The 13708-nt window shown below is 39.1% G+C and overlaps 1 protein-coding gene across 5 annotated transcripts in view; it reads left to right on the top strand.

Moving 5' to 3' along the window:
- jak2b (Janus kinase 2b) overlaps positions 1 to 13708 on the top strand; it is a 30631-nt gene that overhangs the window by 2370 nt on the left and 14553 nt on the right. For 2 of the 5 annotated variants that reach the window (XM_013136967.4, XM_010877177.5), the window contains exons 1-3: positions 5958 to 8426; positions 9574 to 9697; positions 10653 to 10770. In XM_013136967.4, coding sequence (XP_012992421.1) covers positions 7913 to 8426; positions 9574 to 9697; positions 10653 to 10770 — 756 coding nt within the window. In that variant the 5' untranslated portion in view covers positions 5958 to 7912. Of the gene's footprint in view, positions 1 to 2528; positions 2553 to 2661; positions 3538 to 5957; positions 8427 to 9573; positions 9698 to 10652; positions 10771 to 13708 lie in introns of those variants that run through there. The other 3 variants (XM_010877178.5, XM_010877179.5, XM_020052789.3) reach the window with 3 other exon arrangements.

Genomic DNA, 13708 nt, shown 5'->3' on the forward strand with positions numbered 1-13708 from the left:
GCCCATTTAGGGCAGTAAATTCATCAGGCTTTAGCCATGTTTCACACAAGCCAGTAACTTCTAGTTTATGATCAGAGATTAATTCATTTACTGCAACTTTGGAGCAAGGGATCTAACAAGGAGTCCCATTTTGAGATGCGAGGTGATACAGTCATTTTTATCTGTGACCGAGGTGGAGGAAGGCTTGCTGTTGGCACACTTTTCTCCTTGAGACATTGAATCATTTTGTAGTTTCAACGCACACACAATTCAGTCACTGAGTATTTAATTGATTATTTGACTATTTGGAAAAAAATATTACCTCTCTGAATGCCTGATTGTGTCCCAGAGTCGGTCCTGGATATGGTGTTCAAGAGGCCTTCTGTAGTTCAGGAGGGTCAGGAGACTGGGAAAGCCAGTTTTTAACTCTGACTAGGGTGCTTTAGTTTGAACATTCAAAAGTACTGTTATACCACCTAATTGAGAAGTGATGAAGAAAAAGTGTATGTCATGAGTCAATGCTTTTTTTCCAGTTTTGAGCCTGGAAACAAGCATGTGTAATAGGCCTACTCTGTGAGAGCGCACACAGTCCACTGTTAATGTTTATATGCTGGAATTATTGGTTTGACCAGTAGAGGCATTTTAAAAGCTCCCAATTGTCACTGTGCAATCGCAGGGTGCTGTATCTACAAATAATATAAAGAAAATCATCACAGTACATCAGCAAAAAATTCCGGGTCGGTTAAATCAGCATACTAACGTCGTCATTTCACGTAGCTCAAAATACAAAGCAAACCCGTTCTATAGAAATGCAAAATAGTGTAAAACAGGGTTTCCATGTCCGCTTATTATAAACGAACTCGGCCTTGGGAATATTTGTCTGTCTTGTGTATTGTTTTGACCTCGAGGCACACTAATACTAAGAACGAGTTTAAATAAAAACTGTAACGTCCCGACATACTGTTTAGTCCTGCTCCCTCCTGCACATAATGGGCTAATACTAGCAGTGACAGTTTCCCCTCCCCAAATTAGTTCAGTGTCTAGAGGTGCGTTAATTCACCTTTGTTTGCAAACGACAAAGACATTTCCGTTAGCTTTGTATTCGCCATCAACGTGTTCCCAAACATCATGAAAACATAGCAGAAAAGTAGTACGTTGGTGAAAGAAACTTTGGTTTGAAATATAATTCCACTTTTAAGAGTTGTTTTTATATGTTCGCTGAATTTTAATATTTTAACGGAACAGACATTCAACAGACATTCACATTCGTTCCTCCGGTCAGGCTCCCTTCCACATTTAGGGACCGAGTTAAAAGAGTAAACCAGGTAATTGCCGAAATGTCAGAAGATGAATATAGTATTATTATGGACTCTCATCAACATCAAACCATATGCTAAATACTATACCACATTTCATATTGTCAAAGAAGTTCTTTATTGATTTATCACTAATCAGTAAATCAATGGAGGCATGTTTATGTCTGTATATCTTCAATATCTTTTTCAATAATTTTCATATGAACTTTAAACCTAATGTATATTATTCTAAAAATAGCTTTCCATTGATTTATTGATTATGAATAAATCCATAATGACTTTTTCACCAAAGATAGCTTGAACAAGTAGGCCAGCTATTTCTAGAATAATATACACCAGGTTTGAAGTTCCTATATGACAATCATTAAAAAAAATATTGAAGAAATACAGACATACATTTTTTTCTATTGATTGATTGATTATTAATAAATCCATAATGACTTGATCACCAAAGCAAAGGTTAAATCCTGAAACTTGATGCCGTGGCGTAGTGGTTAAAGACAGTGTCATATAAGACCTACGTTCGAATCTATTGAGTAATACATTTAATATTTCTGGTAGATTCCACGATTCTCTCGTCTTTTCACTTGATGAAAAGGTTAGTTATCGTCGCATTTATTGATGGTTATTATATAAATGTAATTCACGAATGAGAAGTACGTTGTTATGCCATGAAATAAAGTAGCTTTGGCAATTCGCAATTCAGTTTAACTGTATCAATGTCATTCACGTATGGCCAATTAACGATGAAAATGTCCAGTGGCAAAAGAGGCTTGCCTGGCAAAATTGTTTAATTATAGGCAAAGGCTCAGTATACTATTTCATTTGTGTTTATCATTAATCAAAAATCTACTACATGAATTATTTTAGACCTACAATGTGACCAATTTCTGTTACAAACATGTCTTTATAATGCTACTGTCTTTAACTATTTTTCTTTGAGATTGTAAAACTAGTAGCGTATTCCGTGGTTGGGTAGAACCCTGTTGCCAGTCGTTCAAATGAACGAAACAACGGTTCAATTGAACGATAAAACTGACCGAGTCAGTCGTTCATGAGTCTTTTTACTTAGGCGAAGGCAGCGGCATCCGTGCTTGTTTTCATATTTTTTTCATGGCATCCGTAATCAACTATATTAATCATTCTAGCCTGCGTTCAATTATCAGTTATAAACGTCTTTATGATGTTCCTGCCTTGGTCTATTTTTCTCTGCGAATGCACATAGAAAATGATCGGAGAAATGAGCTGGATGACCTGGTATGAAGCAAGTGATCATGTTGTAGTAATCCGCTGTCAAACGTTCGATACGATACAATTGAACGAGTCACTAGAAAAAAAGGACTCGTGAGTCCCGAGTCACTAAAAAGATTCGTTCAAAACGAAGAATCGTTCGCAAAATGCACATCACTACTAAATGTGAAAGGGAGCCTGAACGGAGGAACGAATATGAATGTCTGTTGAATCTCGAATATAAAACAAATTTCACCTCGGTCTATTGACAGTACCGGTTGCTTGTTTCTGTTGCGATATCTGGCAACACTGGGGTGGAAGTGGCTCGTTAATTTCAGTTTGTTGTTATTTCAGCAGAGGGATCCGGCTGTGCATACAGAACTAGCTCCCACCTGGATCTGTAGCTGCTAGCTAAAGTACTAATAGTGTAACTGCCTGCCACCTAAAACATTTAAACATGTTAAGCGGGCTATTTGTTTAAATTGGGTGAATCTTTTTCAGTACTTTTTCTTACTGGTTCCCCTTGGCGAAACGAACCCACATATCTGGCGTAGCAAGCGCCATGCTGCTCTGTCGACTAACATAGTTAAAGTTAAAGCTAAAGTCATTGACCAAGGCACTGTAGTAAGTGAAATAAGAAGTTAGCCAACTAGCTAGTTTGCTAGTTAAATGTGTAACTTGTTACATGAAACCGCGAAGCAGCTAGCTAGCTTGACTAGCAAGCCAGGAAGATACAATCTACGTTAAGTTAGCTAGATAGCCAATTCGCTTGTTGAACGGTCGTAGCTGTGTGACATTTTGTTTTGCTGACTGAGAAGAATGGCGAGATATTATATTTTGACCGACATCGATAAATGAATGCTTTATCTAGACTATTATTTGGTTTACAAGAATTATTCTGATTCACAAGAATTGGAGCGGACCTGGAGTTATCAATCAAGCTGGATAAGCCCGCCCTGCTAGCTAGCTCTACTACTAGCTAGCTAGCTAGCTGGCTGGTGTCAACAATCGAGTAAGTTCTTAAGCAAACGATCTTTAACTTATTTGTATTCTCTGAAGTAGCCTGTAAAATTGATTGAATTTACTCGAGTTTCAGAAAAGCTATATGTTTTAATTGTATTCTGTACCGCTAGAGCCGAGCTAGCGAAACTAACATTACTTGAATGTTGTCTCCTTAACGTTAAATTGGAATTGAATTTCCATACTAAATGTGTTTCTGTTACATTTTGTATGACAGCAACACATTATAATTCATAAAAGTCGTCAGTTTGTGATTACAGTAACTTATACTAGCTAGCTACTCGTAATCAAGGCCCCAAGTTTGTATAGTTAGCCAACACACAACAACGTCATTAGCTATCTGACGCCAACAGGTTGATTACAAATAATTAGATATCTATTTCTACCTACCTATTTAGGTAACTAGTGTTAGCTATCTGATATACCTAGTTAATAACATTAGTTAACTTAGCATGTTTGATTTGTATGGTTGGCAACCCTTCAGACGTTTCAAGGAGAGTTTTCAGTATTGTTGTGTAGAGGTATTGTTAGGGCTAGAAAATGTTCTCGTTGACAGGTATTTGTAACATTACCTATTAAGAAAATAAGTTATGTCTACAATTATTTAATTTATGGTTGCACCAAGTGTTAACAGAACATTCGCTTAATACCGAGTATAACCTCATTCGAAACCAAAACTATACTACGGGCAGAAATTGCCTGATACTTCTCAAGGATTTTAACGGTTTGTTCTCGATATTGTACTGTACTTTTCTTAATTGATAAAAATGTGTTGTTGGCGTTGAAATGCAAAAATGCTTAAACCATTTTAGTGGTCCACTCTTCAGGTCTGGATAAAATGTTTGTGACATTACATTTCAATTTAAGCATTTGTTCAAGTATGATTGTATTTTTTATGTATTTATAACTGGTTTTCTTGAGTTTTTGTTTGTGGGACATTTTCTTTTTACTTTTGGACACTCCTGATGCATTTACCCAGTTTTAATATAATAATTTAAATAATGATATACAAAATAAGATTACAGTAAAAGTTAAACAATTTAGGGGGTATTTAATATGTATATTTAAAACACACAAGAGCTATTTAAAACACTTGACTCAACACAGGGATGTAATGTCATAGTGCAACTTTCAGCTGATCAGCGCTCAGGATTCAAACTACAATTGCTATTGCACACGTTCATTTGTTTTTGTGAATGAAAGTATGAAGAAGCATTTTAATTTGAATGGATTGTGGTGTAACAGGTAGAACCTCACTGATGTGATGCAGATGGTATGGCAACAATTGTAGTGTATCTGCATCCTTAGGATAGCTATAACCAGGCTATTAAACAATTATCTTTTAAAGAGAGACATTGTGTTCATGTTAAGTCACACTGTGTCCTTCCATGTCTTGGCGTTACCATAAAGTGTTATCTTCAGAGATCAAAATAAACCTCCAATCAGAAGAAGTAAATGTCACAGGCTGCTATGGGACAAAAACTTGTAATATGATTATGGAGTGTAGTCCAAGATGATATAATTGGGGAGGATCTACATCCGAGAAGACTGGTGTGTAACAGGATCGAGTGTCTGTATGAAGATAGCGCGAATTTGACCCAGTAATGAGGAGGATGACTGCAGATCTTGACCATCTTGCCTCATGAGCGAACTTGAGGCTAATAAACAGCACCCAAAATACTTACAATATTTACACAATAAACCAGTCAAAGAGCACAGTGCAAGCATTGACCTAACCTCAAATGTGCCTGATATCATTCACAAAAGCATCAACAAGTTTAGGCCAATCTTCCCTGTCTAAGGGGGGGTTAAATACTTTACCCATGATGTATTCAGAAAATGAAGAGACTGATTATATGATAATCATTGATTAACCTTAACACAGCTGGAATTTTCCTTCCTTTTAAAATAGTTTTTCAGTCTTTCTCTCGCACTTCGAAATGGACACTGGTCACAGTGATTTTACAGTAAGTTCTTTACAACCTATTGATTTGTTGTCATTTTAAAAGGTGTATTCTTACATATAACAGACATACTTTAGGTTTTAATGAAATCCGCTATATTCTAGGGCTGCATGATATGGACATTTATTTTGTTATTGTCAATCAATTGGTAGACATTGCAATTTGATAAACATAAATTAACATGTTGTTTTTATGTGGTTTAGAGCAAGTCTTTGGCCAAATAATGTGATTGGCTCTGTTATTTCTTTAAGTCTTGGTGAGTGCACTTTTCACTTCCTTTGCTAATGTCTCCCACTTGCTTTTTTAAGAGGGATTATCCACTTTTGTGAATGTTTATAGCCTGAAGGCAATGTTTTTCTAAAGCATAAAGGATTATTTTGTTAGGCCATATTCTATAGCCCCCCCCCCCCCCCCCCCCCACATTTTACTATAGACAATTACATAAAAAATGATCTGTTGATCAATTCATCATATATTGGTATGACTGCATATTTAAAGTTAAATTACATCTTTACTAATATGCACATAGGAAATCCTGCAATCCTGTCATAAAACAGTTCTGCCAACACTGATTATTAATGACTGTTTGTCTGGACTGGTCTGGGTTTGCAATGTATTTTTGGGTGTGTCAAGAGACTTATTGGCCACACATTTTTAATGCAAGTCCCTATGGCGCTGTCTCGTGTTGAAATACGTCTTACAAGTTTTGCATATTAGGCCTACTTTACGTTGTGCCATCTCTTAGGGACCCGAAATATTCCCAAACAACAGTAATTATTTTTCAGAAACAAATCATGCCAAGTCTCTGTCCCATTGTATTCTGGGTTCATTTTCTTAGTTGATCCTCTCCCTAACAGCAAGCCTTACACCTCACTATGCTTTCACTCCATGCCGCATCCTCAATGTTTCTGACTGGTTAGTATTTGCTGTTCAAACTGCCTGCAGCTAATATCGTCTCCTCGACCCGCCCGTGTTATTACTTTATTGGGTTGTGGCAATTACTTTTGTTAGCCATAGAACCATCTTGAAATTTGGTATATTTTAAGAATACTCCTTTTTAATACATAGGAGTGGGAGGCGTGGTCAGAACACTATTGTAATGTTTGATTGACCAGTTTGAGACATATAGCTGTACAGTGGAATTGTAAATTCTGTACATTTATTGTCTTAAAATAGCAAAAGGCAGGGGCAGATGTATTGTAAGATGCCGTTGGGTTGCCAGACAGACTTTTAAGTAGGCAAACGGATTCTAAAATCAATATGATTATAGTGAAGATGAAACACCAGTAAAATTATTTTGATTGAGCGTTAAAATAAAAAGCCAAAAATGCAGCTTTCTGCGGTTGCGGAATTGCGATTTCAATAAGATTTTGATTATTCGTGCGGGCCTACTATATGCACTGAGGATATAGATGATCTCAACGAGACATTAGGACCGCTAAATAGCCTGCTAAATAACACTAACATGCTGCCTGCAGTTTGATAGCTTACCTTCATGGTATTCTGTCCTGCTGCTTCTAGGGGCATAAACAATTTCTGTTTTTCCATTTTAATAAAATTTTAATTTGCACGAATTTTGGGCTAGTTTGGGCTTGGGCATTATGGGGTATGCTGTGTAGATGGATGAGAATTTTTTAAATCCATTTTAGAATAAGGCTGTAACGTAATAAATTGTGTGAAAACATGATGGGTCTGAATACTTTACAAATGCACTGTATATATGTGCTTTTGTGAGTGTATATCAGCCTATTTCAGCCCTGGGTTAGGTTCTCTGACTCTGCTCTTTGACCAGTTTGTTGTTTTGTAAATATTGTTAGTGTTATTAGACGCTATTTATTATCCTCCAGTTGCTATTAAAAGCTTCAGTCCGTGCAAGGAGAGTCAAGACCCACTCTCAGCCTCATCAATGCTGGGTCCACCTCACACTGAAGTGATATCAATACATACTCTGGATGGTGTTGTATACCAGTAAGCCCAGAATTTTATTCATCTTTATTATTCGGCTGTGCCCTTCACTCTAATCATATTACAAGCTTTTGCCCAGAGGCAGCTTCTGTCATTTACTATTTCGCGTCAGAAGTTTATTTCTCAGCTTAAAACCCATGCTTTGGTCAAAATGGTTGTTAAGTAGGGCAGTATTATCATGAGCTGCTGCTGGTTGGGCCCACAGGCAGTGTCAGGAGGGTGTGTGTACCGTGAACTTTGGTAGCAGCTCCCCTCCCATTAAAGATGATCTCACTAGTCACTACGCAAATGATGCAGGAGGATTTACAGCAGTCAGTAGACCCAAACATCTAGTCATCCTGAGGAGCTCCTCTTTTCTAAGGCACCATTGTTTTAAGGTTGTATGTTTGTTTGTTATGAAACTCCTCTCTTGCCTGCCGGGCAGATGAAACAAAGCTCATGTGTGCATTGCTTTTCCGGTTCCACCCTCAATTTCTTTCAGACTGCACTACTAATCTTCAATTGAGAGGAATAGTTTTGACTGCAGACAGTTCTCCTGCGCTGACAATGTGTTGTAGTTCTCCAAACATTTGTTCCACAGTTTCCGCGCTGAGTAGATCACACGAGATGCTCCGTGGTACGGCGCTGCAGTGCTTTCCAGAGGCTTCCCCAACACGTCTTGCCTATTCCGATGGGACTAAAAGCCTTTCCTTGTCTCCTTATTCCTCACGTGTTGGCCAATCTAGGGAGCTGATTTTAATGGACATGGAGACCCCATTTCCCCCTCCGGTCCCAGTGCACCAGAATGGGACGGCTCGACCGGAGCCTTGCGGGTCCGTGCCGGCTGCCACGCCGGTTCTGCGGGTACATCTCTACCGTAGGGGCCAGGATGGAGTCGACTGCCAGCCTCTCTGCTACCCGCCGGGGGTCTACGTAGCTGAGCAGTTGTGTGTCAACGCTGCCACAGAGTGTAGTAAGTGCCCCCTTTAATATTGTCACAACTCTGTCCCGACGTGGAGACCCGAGACAGCACATCTGGGCCCCTGCTTTTAGACTTGTTTTCTGACTGTAAACGTAAAGAAATTGTCTGATATAGAGAGATGATTGGGCTTGAATGCTCATGCGTGCGGAACCAGGTACCGGCTATAGTCTGGATTCATTGCATTAACAAACTTTTCGACTCATCGTTCCAACCTGTTCACCTTTATGTGGCGTTGACGAGGTCATTTTAAAAGTGAAATAACTGTGGTAAAGCGACATCAGCAATTTTCAATTAAAATGAGGTAACAAAATGTCAGGAAGGGGAACTAAACTGGTTTAAAATGTAAATTCTGTGCATCAGATTCGATCTCGGGGAAATGCTGGCTGGCCCGATTTTACAATTGGTGAATAATGCGTCTTGTCATAGATATCGGATGTTTACATGGTTACAATGAGTTGCCATATGGTGGCGCTATAACAAGCAGGGTTAACTTTTTTTGTCGGACCGCGTAAGTGGAGTGATTGACTGACTGACCCTTGTTAAATAGCGTAGTGGTTAGAGAAGCGGACTTGTGAACTATAGGTCCTGAGTTCGTATCTCCTCACAGGCAAAGCAAAGTACGCATTATGAATTATTGCGTATTGACGAAAACTTTGCTGGCTAAAACCGTCAGTAGCTGCATTATAGTAAGCCTGAACTGAAACTGTTTACGGTTATATTGCGACTGTTTCTGGCATGGAAAAGTTCATCTTCAGTCTTGCTAGAAATTTCTCAATTCTTATGATTATTCCTAGGAAGTTAGTACTACTAAAAAGGCTAGAAGAGCTGCCTGACATTTTAAGAGCGCCAGGAAATAAGGTTGATGACGTACTAGCCTGTTGGGCCTTTATGTATTCTAGCTACTTTTAAAGTACATCTTGTTCCCAAGAAAATATCTATTTTTAGTGGTGAAGTTTAGTAATTTTGTTAATTTTCTAATTTATGGTATGATACTATTTATCATAATTTCAAGGTTGTCGTTAATGTCGTTTTTATGATGACAAGAATAGCGCCTGTTAGGACACAGCTCATTCAGGTGTGTCATAACAGGTGTGTTGAATGATGCATCATGTTGAATCCCATCTTCAATCTGCCCCAGGTGTGTCACCTGTGTACTGCAGCCTGTTTGGCCTCTTCAGAGAGAGGGACGGCGTGTGGTTTTCCCCTAACCATGTGTTCCAGTTGGATGAATCTTCCAAAGAGGACGTGGCCTTCAGAATAAGGTACAGGCCATGTTTTGATCTCATGGTTTCAGCATTGCTGTAGATCCCTTGACCACACTATTTTGAATTGAAGATGTTGATAGTTTAGCAAGAAATTCTAAGGGGTCCCTTTCTGTTCCCCCCAACAAACCTAGTTTATACATACCTGATTTGACCATGCAGCGATTTACATGCAGCATGAAAGATATGCGACAGGAATCAGGGACACAACGCACATGGCTTTCCGACAGTGGACCTCGTGATTTTTGTACCATAGTCTATCGGCTGTGGCTTAGTCCGACTAGCAGTGAGGACCTGGTTGTCTATAGGCGATCCAACGCCCTGTCTAAGGAATCAACATTTTGAAGTGCAAGGCTAGACAAATGTAATTTCAGATGAACAGATGTTTATACTGTTTACAGCTTTTTAACAAGTTAATTCATGTTTTAATTATACACTGCATTATTCCTGTCAATATAGACTTCCATGCGCATGACACACACACACACACACACACACGTCTTCCATGGATTGAAAAAGACTATTGCATCATAACTGTTTGGAAGGTTTGTTCTGACGATGTGCAAATCCAGACATCGCCAAGCCCTAATCCTCACTGGTATGATCGGATTACAAACTTTCACAGTCTGTTTTGGACAAACTCGGACGGGGAATTTACAGTGCCCTCCCCTATTACTGACATCGTTGGTAAATATGAGCATGGGCTGTGAAGAAAATGTCTGTTTATCCTCTTGAATCTTTCATTCAAAATATTGAAGAACATCTTACTTTACTCCAAATTAAGGTTGATTCAGAGTTTAAAAGAAGACCAAGCCATATATTTTTAAGTAATTTCTGTGACTTCTGCTTAACGTTAGATGAAGAAAGAAAAAAAGCTCACACATTTTGTGGTGGGGGGGGTAAAATGGATTTACACTGTTTTGAAACTAATCTCTTAAATTATGTCTCTCTTTAGATACTATTTTCCAGGCTGGTACAGCAGTGGGGCTTCAAGGGCATATCGGTATGGGGTCACCAAAGGCTCTGAGAGTCCTGTCCTTGATGACTTTGTCATGGCATACCTCTTTGCCCAGGTCAGTCAGTCTGTAACGTGTGACTAACAAATTGTCTCATCGCTCATATTTTATGCCTGTGTGAAGTTGGCAAAATAGGCTCAGTCAGTTTGTGCTCCATTTGTGCCGTTCAAATTTTTGTTTGTGCTGCTGTCATTTTATCGTTTTTTATTGATCCCGTTTGTTTGTGCATCACCTATAATTAAATGTCTAAAATATAAACAAAACTTTTAACGGCCCAAAAGAAGCGCAAACAAACGAGACTATTTTGGATGAATTTGGATCATGTTGGGGAATTTGCATGACATTTACATCACGTTTTGACAAGTGTTTAGTTTTGAACTGAGAATGACGTTTTTGCATTAAAAACAAATGGACTGAAAATGAATAGCGTTCTTCCTGAGAGATCTAAATAACTGGGTTAGAAGCACGTGATCCTCATTTACTGGGTCGTTTATATCACCTGTGGTAAGTTGCAGTTGTCTAGCTACAGGGTATACATTACCACCTAGCATTTTTCTCCCTGTACTGCTGTCAGCATGATGAATACAGGAGCAGAAAAAATCTTCATAGTCATACCCAGGGTTATGAAGTCCATCTTCCAGGACCATGGAATTTCTGTTAGCGCAGTCCGCAATGTTATCAGACAATTTGCTGGTAAAGATTTGTTCGAAGGTTCTTTCGCACGTTTGTCAAAGACCTTTGCACGACTGGTGAAGATCTACGAGTTGACCGGAAAAGAAAACCCTCCGAGTGCTCCTTCTGTGGCACAAGATGGGTTAAATGAAGATGCTGAGAGACACAAGAAAGCCTAATTGAATTTAGCAAGAACACATCTAAACAGTCAGATGTTGGGGAGGTTTGATGATGTTTTGCTACCTCAGATACTGTAGAACTAAACCTGTATAAGGTATCATGTCTATTATCAGTGTGTTTTGGAGTGCAATTGTTTAACCTCGTGTCCAGCAACTGGGTCTGTATTGGCTGTGGGTTTCAACCCCAAACCCACATCAAAACATTCTCAGGAATGCCTAAAGCAGAGACCGTGGACTGTTTTGAAGTCAAGATTTGAATTCCTTAGATGAAGAACTGAAATTGATGGTTGGGTGGAGCCTCCCCTCAGGCATGTAGGAAGTGAACTGGGCAAACCTTTCCTGTCTTAAGAACTCTGTGTGATAGCGAGCATAACAGTTTGCTGCGATGTGCATTGGGGGATATGATCTCTGGTTCTGCTGTGGAGATCATCCGGAAGGATCAGCTGTTGATGTGGTGCTGTCACAAGTTGTAATTGACTATGTTAAAATGGCTGATATCTACAATGGCGTTGTGATGTTAAATGACCTTCTGGCTAATAGGGGCCTTAAACATTTGTCTGTGGTCCGATTCGATATTTGATCTGATCGGACTCAAGACACCAGTCGTGAAATGTTTGTGTTAGGTGATTGATTACACTAAATGTTTGGATGGGCCTAAAACATCAGATGCCGTCAATAGATCTCTCATAAAGGCCCTTACAGATTAACATAGTTACCTCCTTTGAAATGGCCTACATTTGCCATTTAATTCTCATTCTGGGATTCGTTTCATGACAATGTTTATTTGGTTGTAATTTCTACTTTGTGGTTCATGTGATGTCCTGCCCTGGCTTCAACAGCCGCGTGTCATTGCTGATGGGCCATGGATGTTTAACCATAAATATATTTGTTTGGGATGTTTACAGTGGAATGACGTCCATAATGTTTTCTCCCTGCACTGATTGTACCGTATCTTGATCGTGGAATAACGGGTCGGTCCAGCTGGCTTAAAGCTGAGATGACTGTAGCACTCAATGAACAGAACATGTTATGACTGCATAACCTGTAAGCCCGGCTCTTTGATACGGTGTTCTGAGACTGTGGAAAATCTGTATTTAGGACTGAACTACTGCCATGGAAAGGAATGAGGACGGTCACAGGACTGAACGGTTGGGAATCCCTAGGATTTTATTTGGAATTGCACACAAAACGTCCAATGTAATGGCATTAAGACAATGGTTCTGTTTAAGACCACTTTGAGATCTTGAACCCTTGACTCGTTAAAAAAAATACAATACATTTAATACAATTACAAATATGTAATGTACAAATGATTGTAATTGTGTTGTGGTCTTATTATCAATTGTTTTGCCTGAGCTTGATCTCTGGCTTGATAGCCAAATCTCCCAGCCCTGTCCTGTAAGCATCACATTATTTATGCCCTACCCGACTACGTGCTTATTCCAAATTGACGTCACCACTATGCCTACACTGTCATCACTATTTTTGGGTGATTAACATGAGTCTCAGCCTGAGCTTTAAATTGAACAAAGGGAGTTCATTCAGAGATGGGTCCTTAGCTCTTTGTTTTATAATCTTAACATTAAGTCTTCATTCTGTGGTTGGTTTGTCCTAGTTTTCAATAATTGTGTAATTTATCCACATACTTCCAATCTGTATTACTGTTTCTCTTACAGTTATATCATATTAGATGGCGGGTCCTTAGCCGTAGCCTAATTAAACATGTATTTATGCGCATTGTGTTTCACGGCAGCTATTCAAGGAGGGGAGCTGACTGAGCTTTGTGTGTATTGATTTTTCACCTCGGTCTTGTTTTATCCATGAACTTTGAACTCAAAGATTTTTGGTGCAGTACCTGTGTACCGGACACTGTGCCTTTTTGGGGATCTCCAATTCCTGATTAAGGCATTGCTTCGTTGCAGCAATACCTAGCAGACTGGACTGTCAGGATAAGTGTCTTTTGAAGCACCTTGGGTGCTGTCCTGGTTCTTATCACACTGCTTGCTTAACCAGACTGTCTAAACCATGGCCTTGTGGCTTTCACCCCAGGTCTCTCTATGACCCAACTAACAGTGAGGCATTGGATTTGATGTTGAATATTATTTCTATATTCAGATTTATTGTGAACCTTGATGTAAGTAGAC

This window comes from Esox lucius, chromosome 13 (genome assembly GCF_011004845.1).
Source record: "Esox lucius isolate fEsoLuc1 chromosome 13, fEsoLuc1.pri, whole genome shotgun sequence".
Classification (NCBI taxonomy): domain Eukaryota; kingdom Metazoa; phylum Chordata; class Actinopteri; order Esociformes; family Esocidae; genus Esox; species Esox lucius.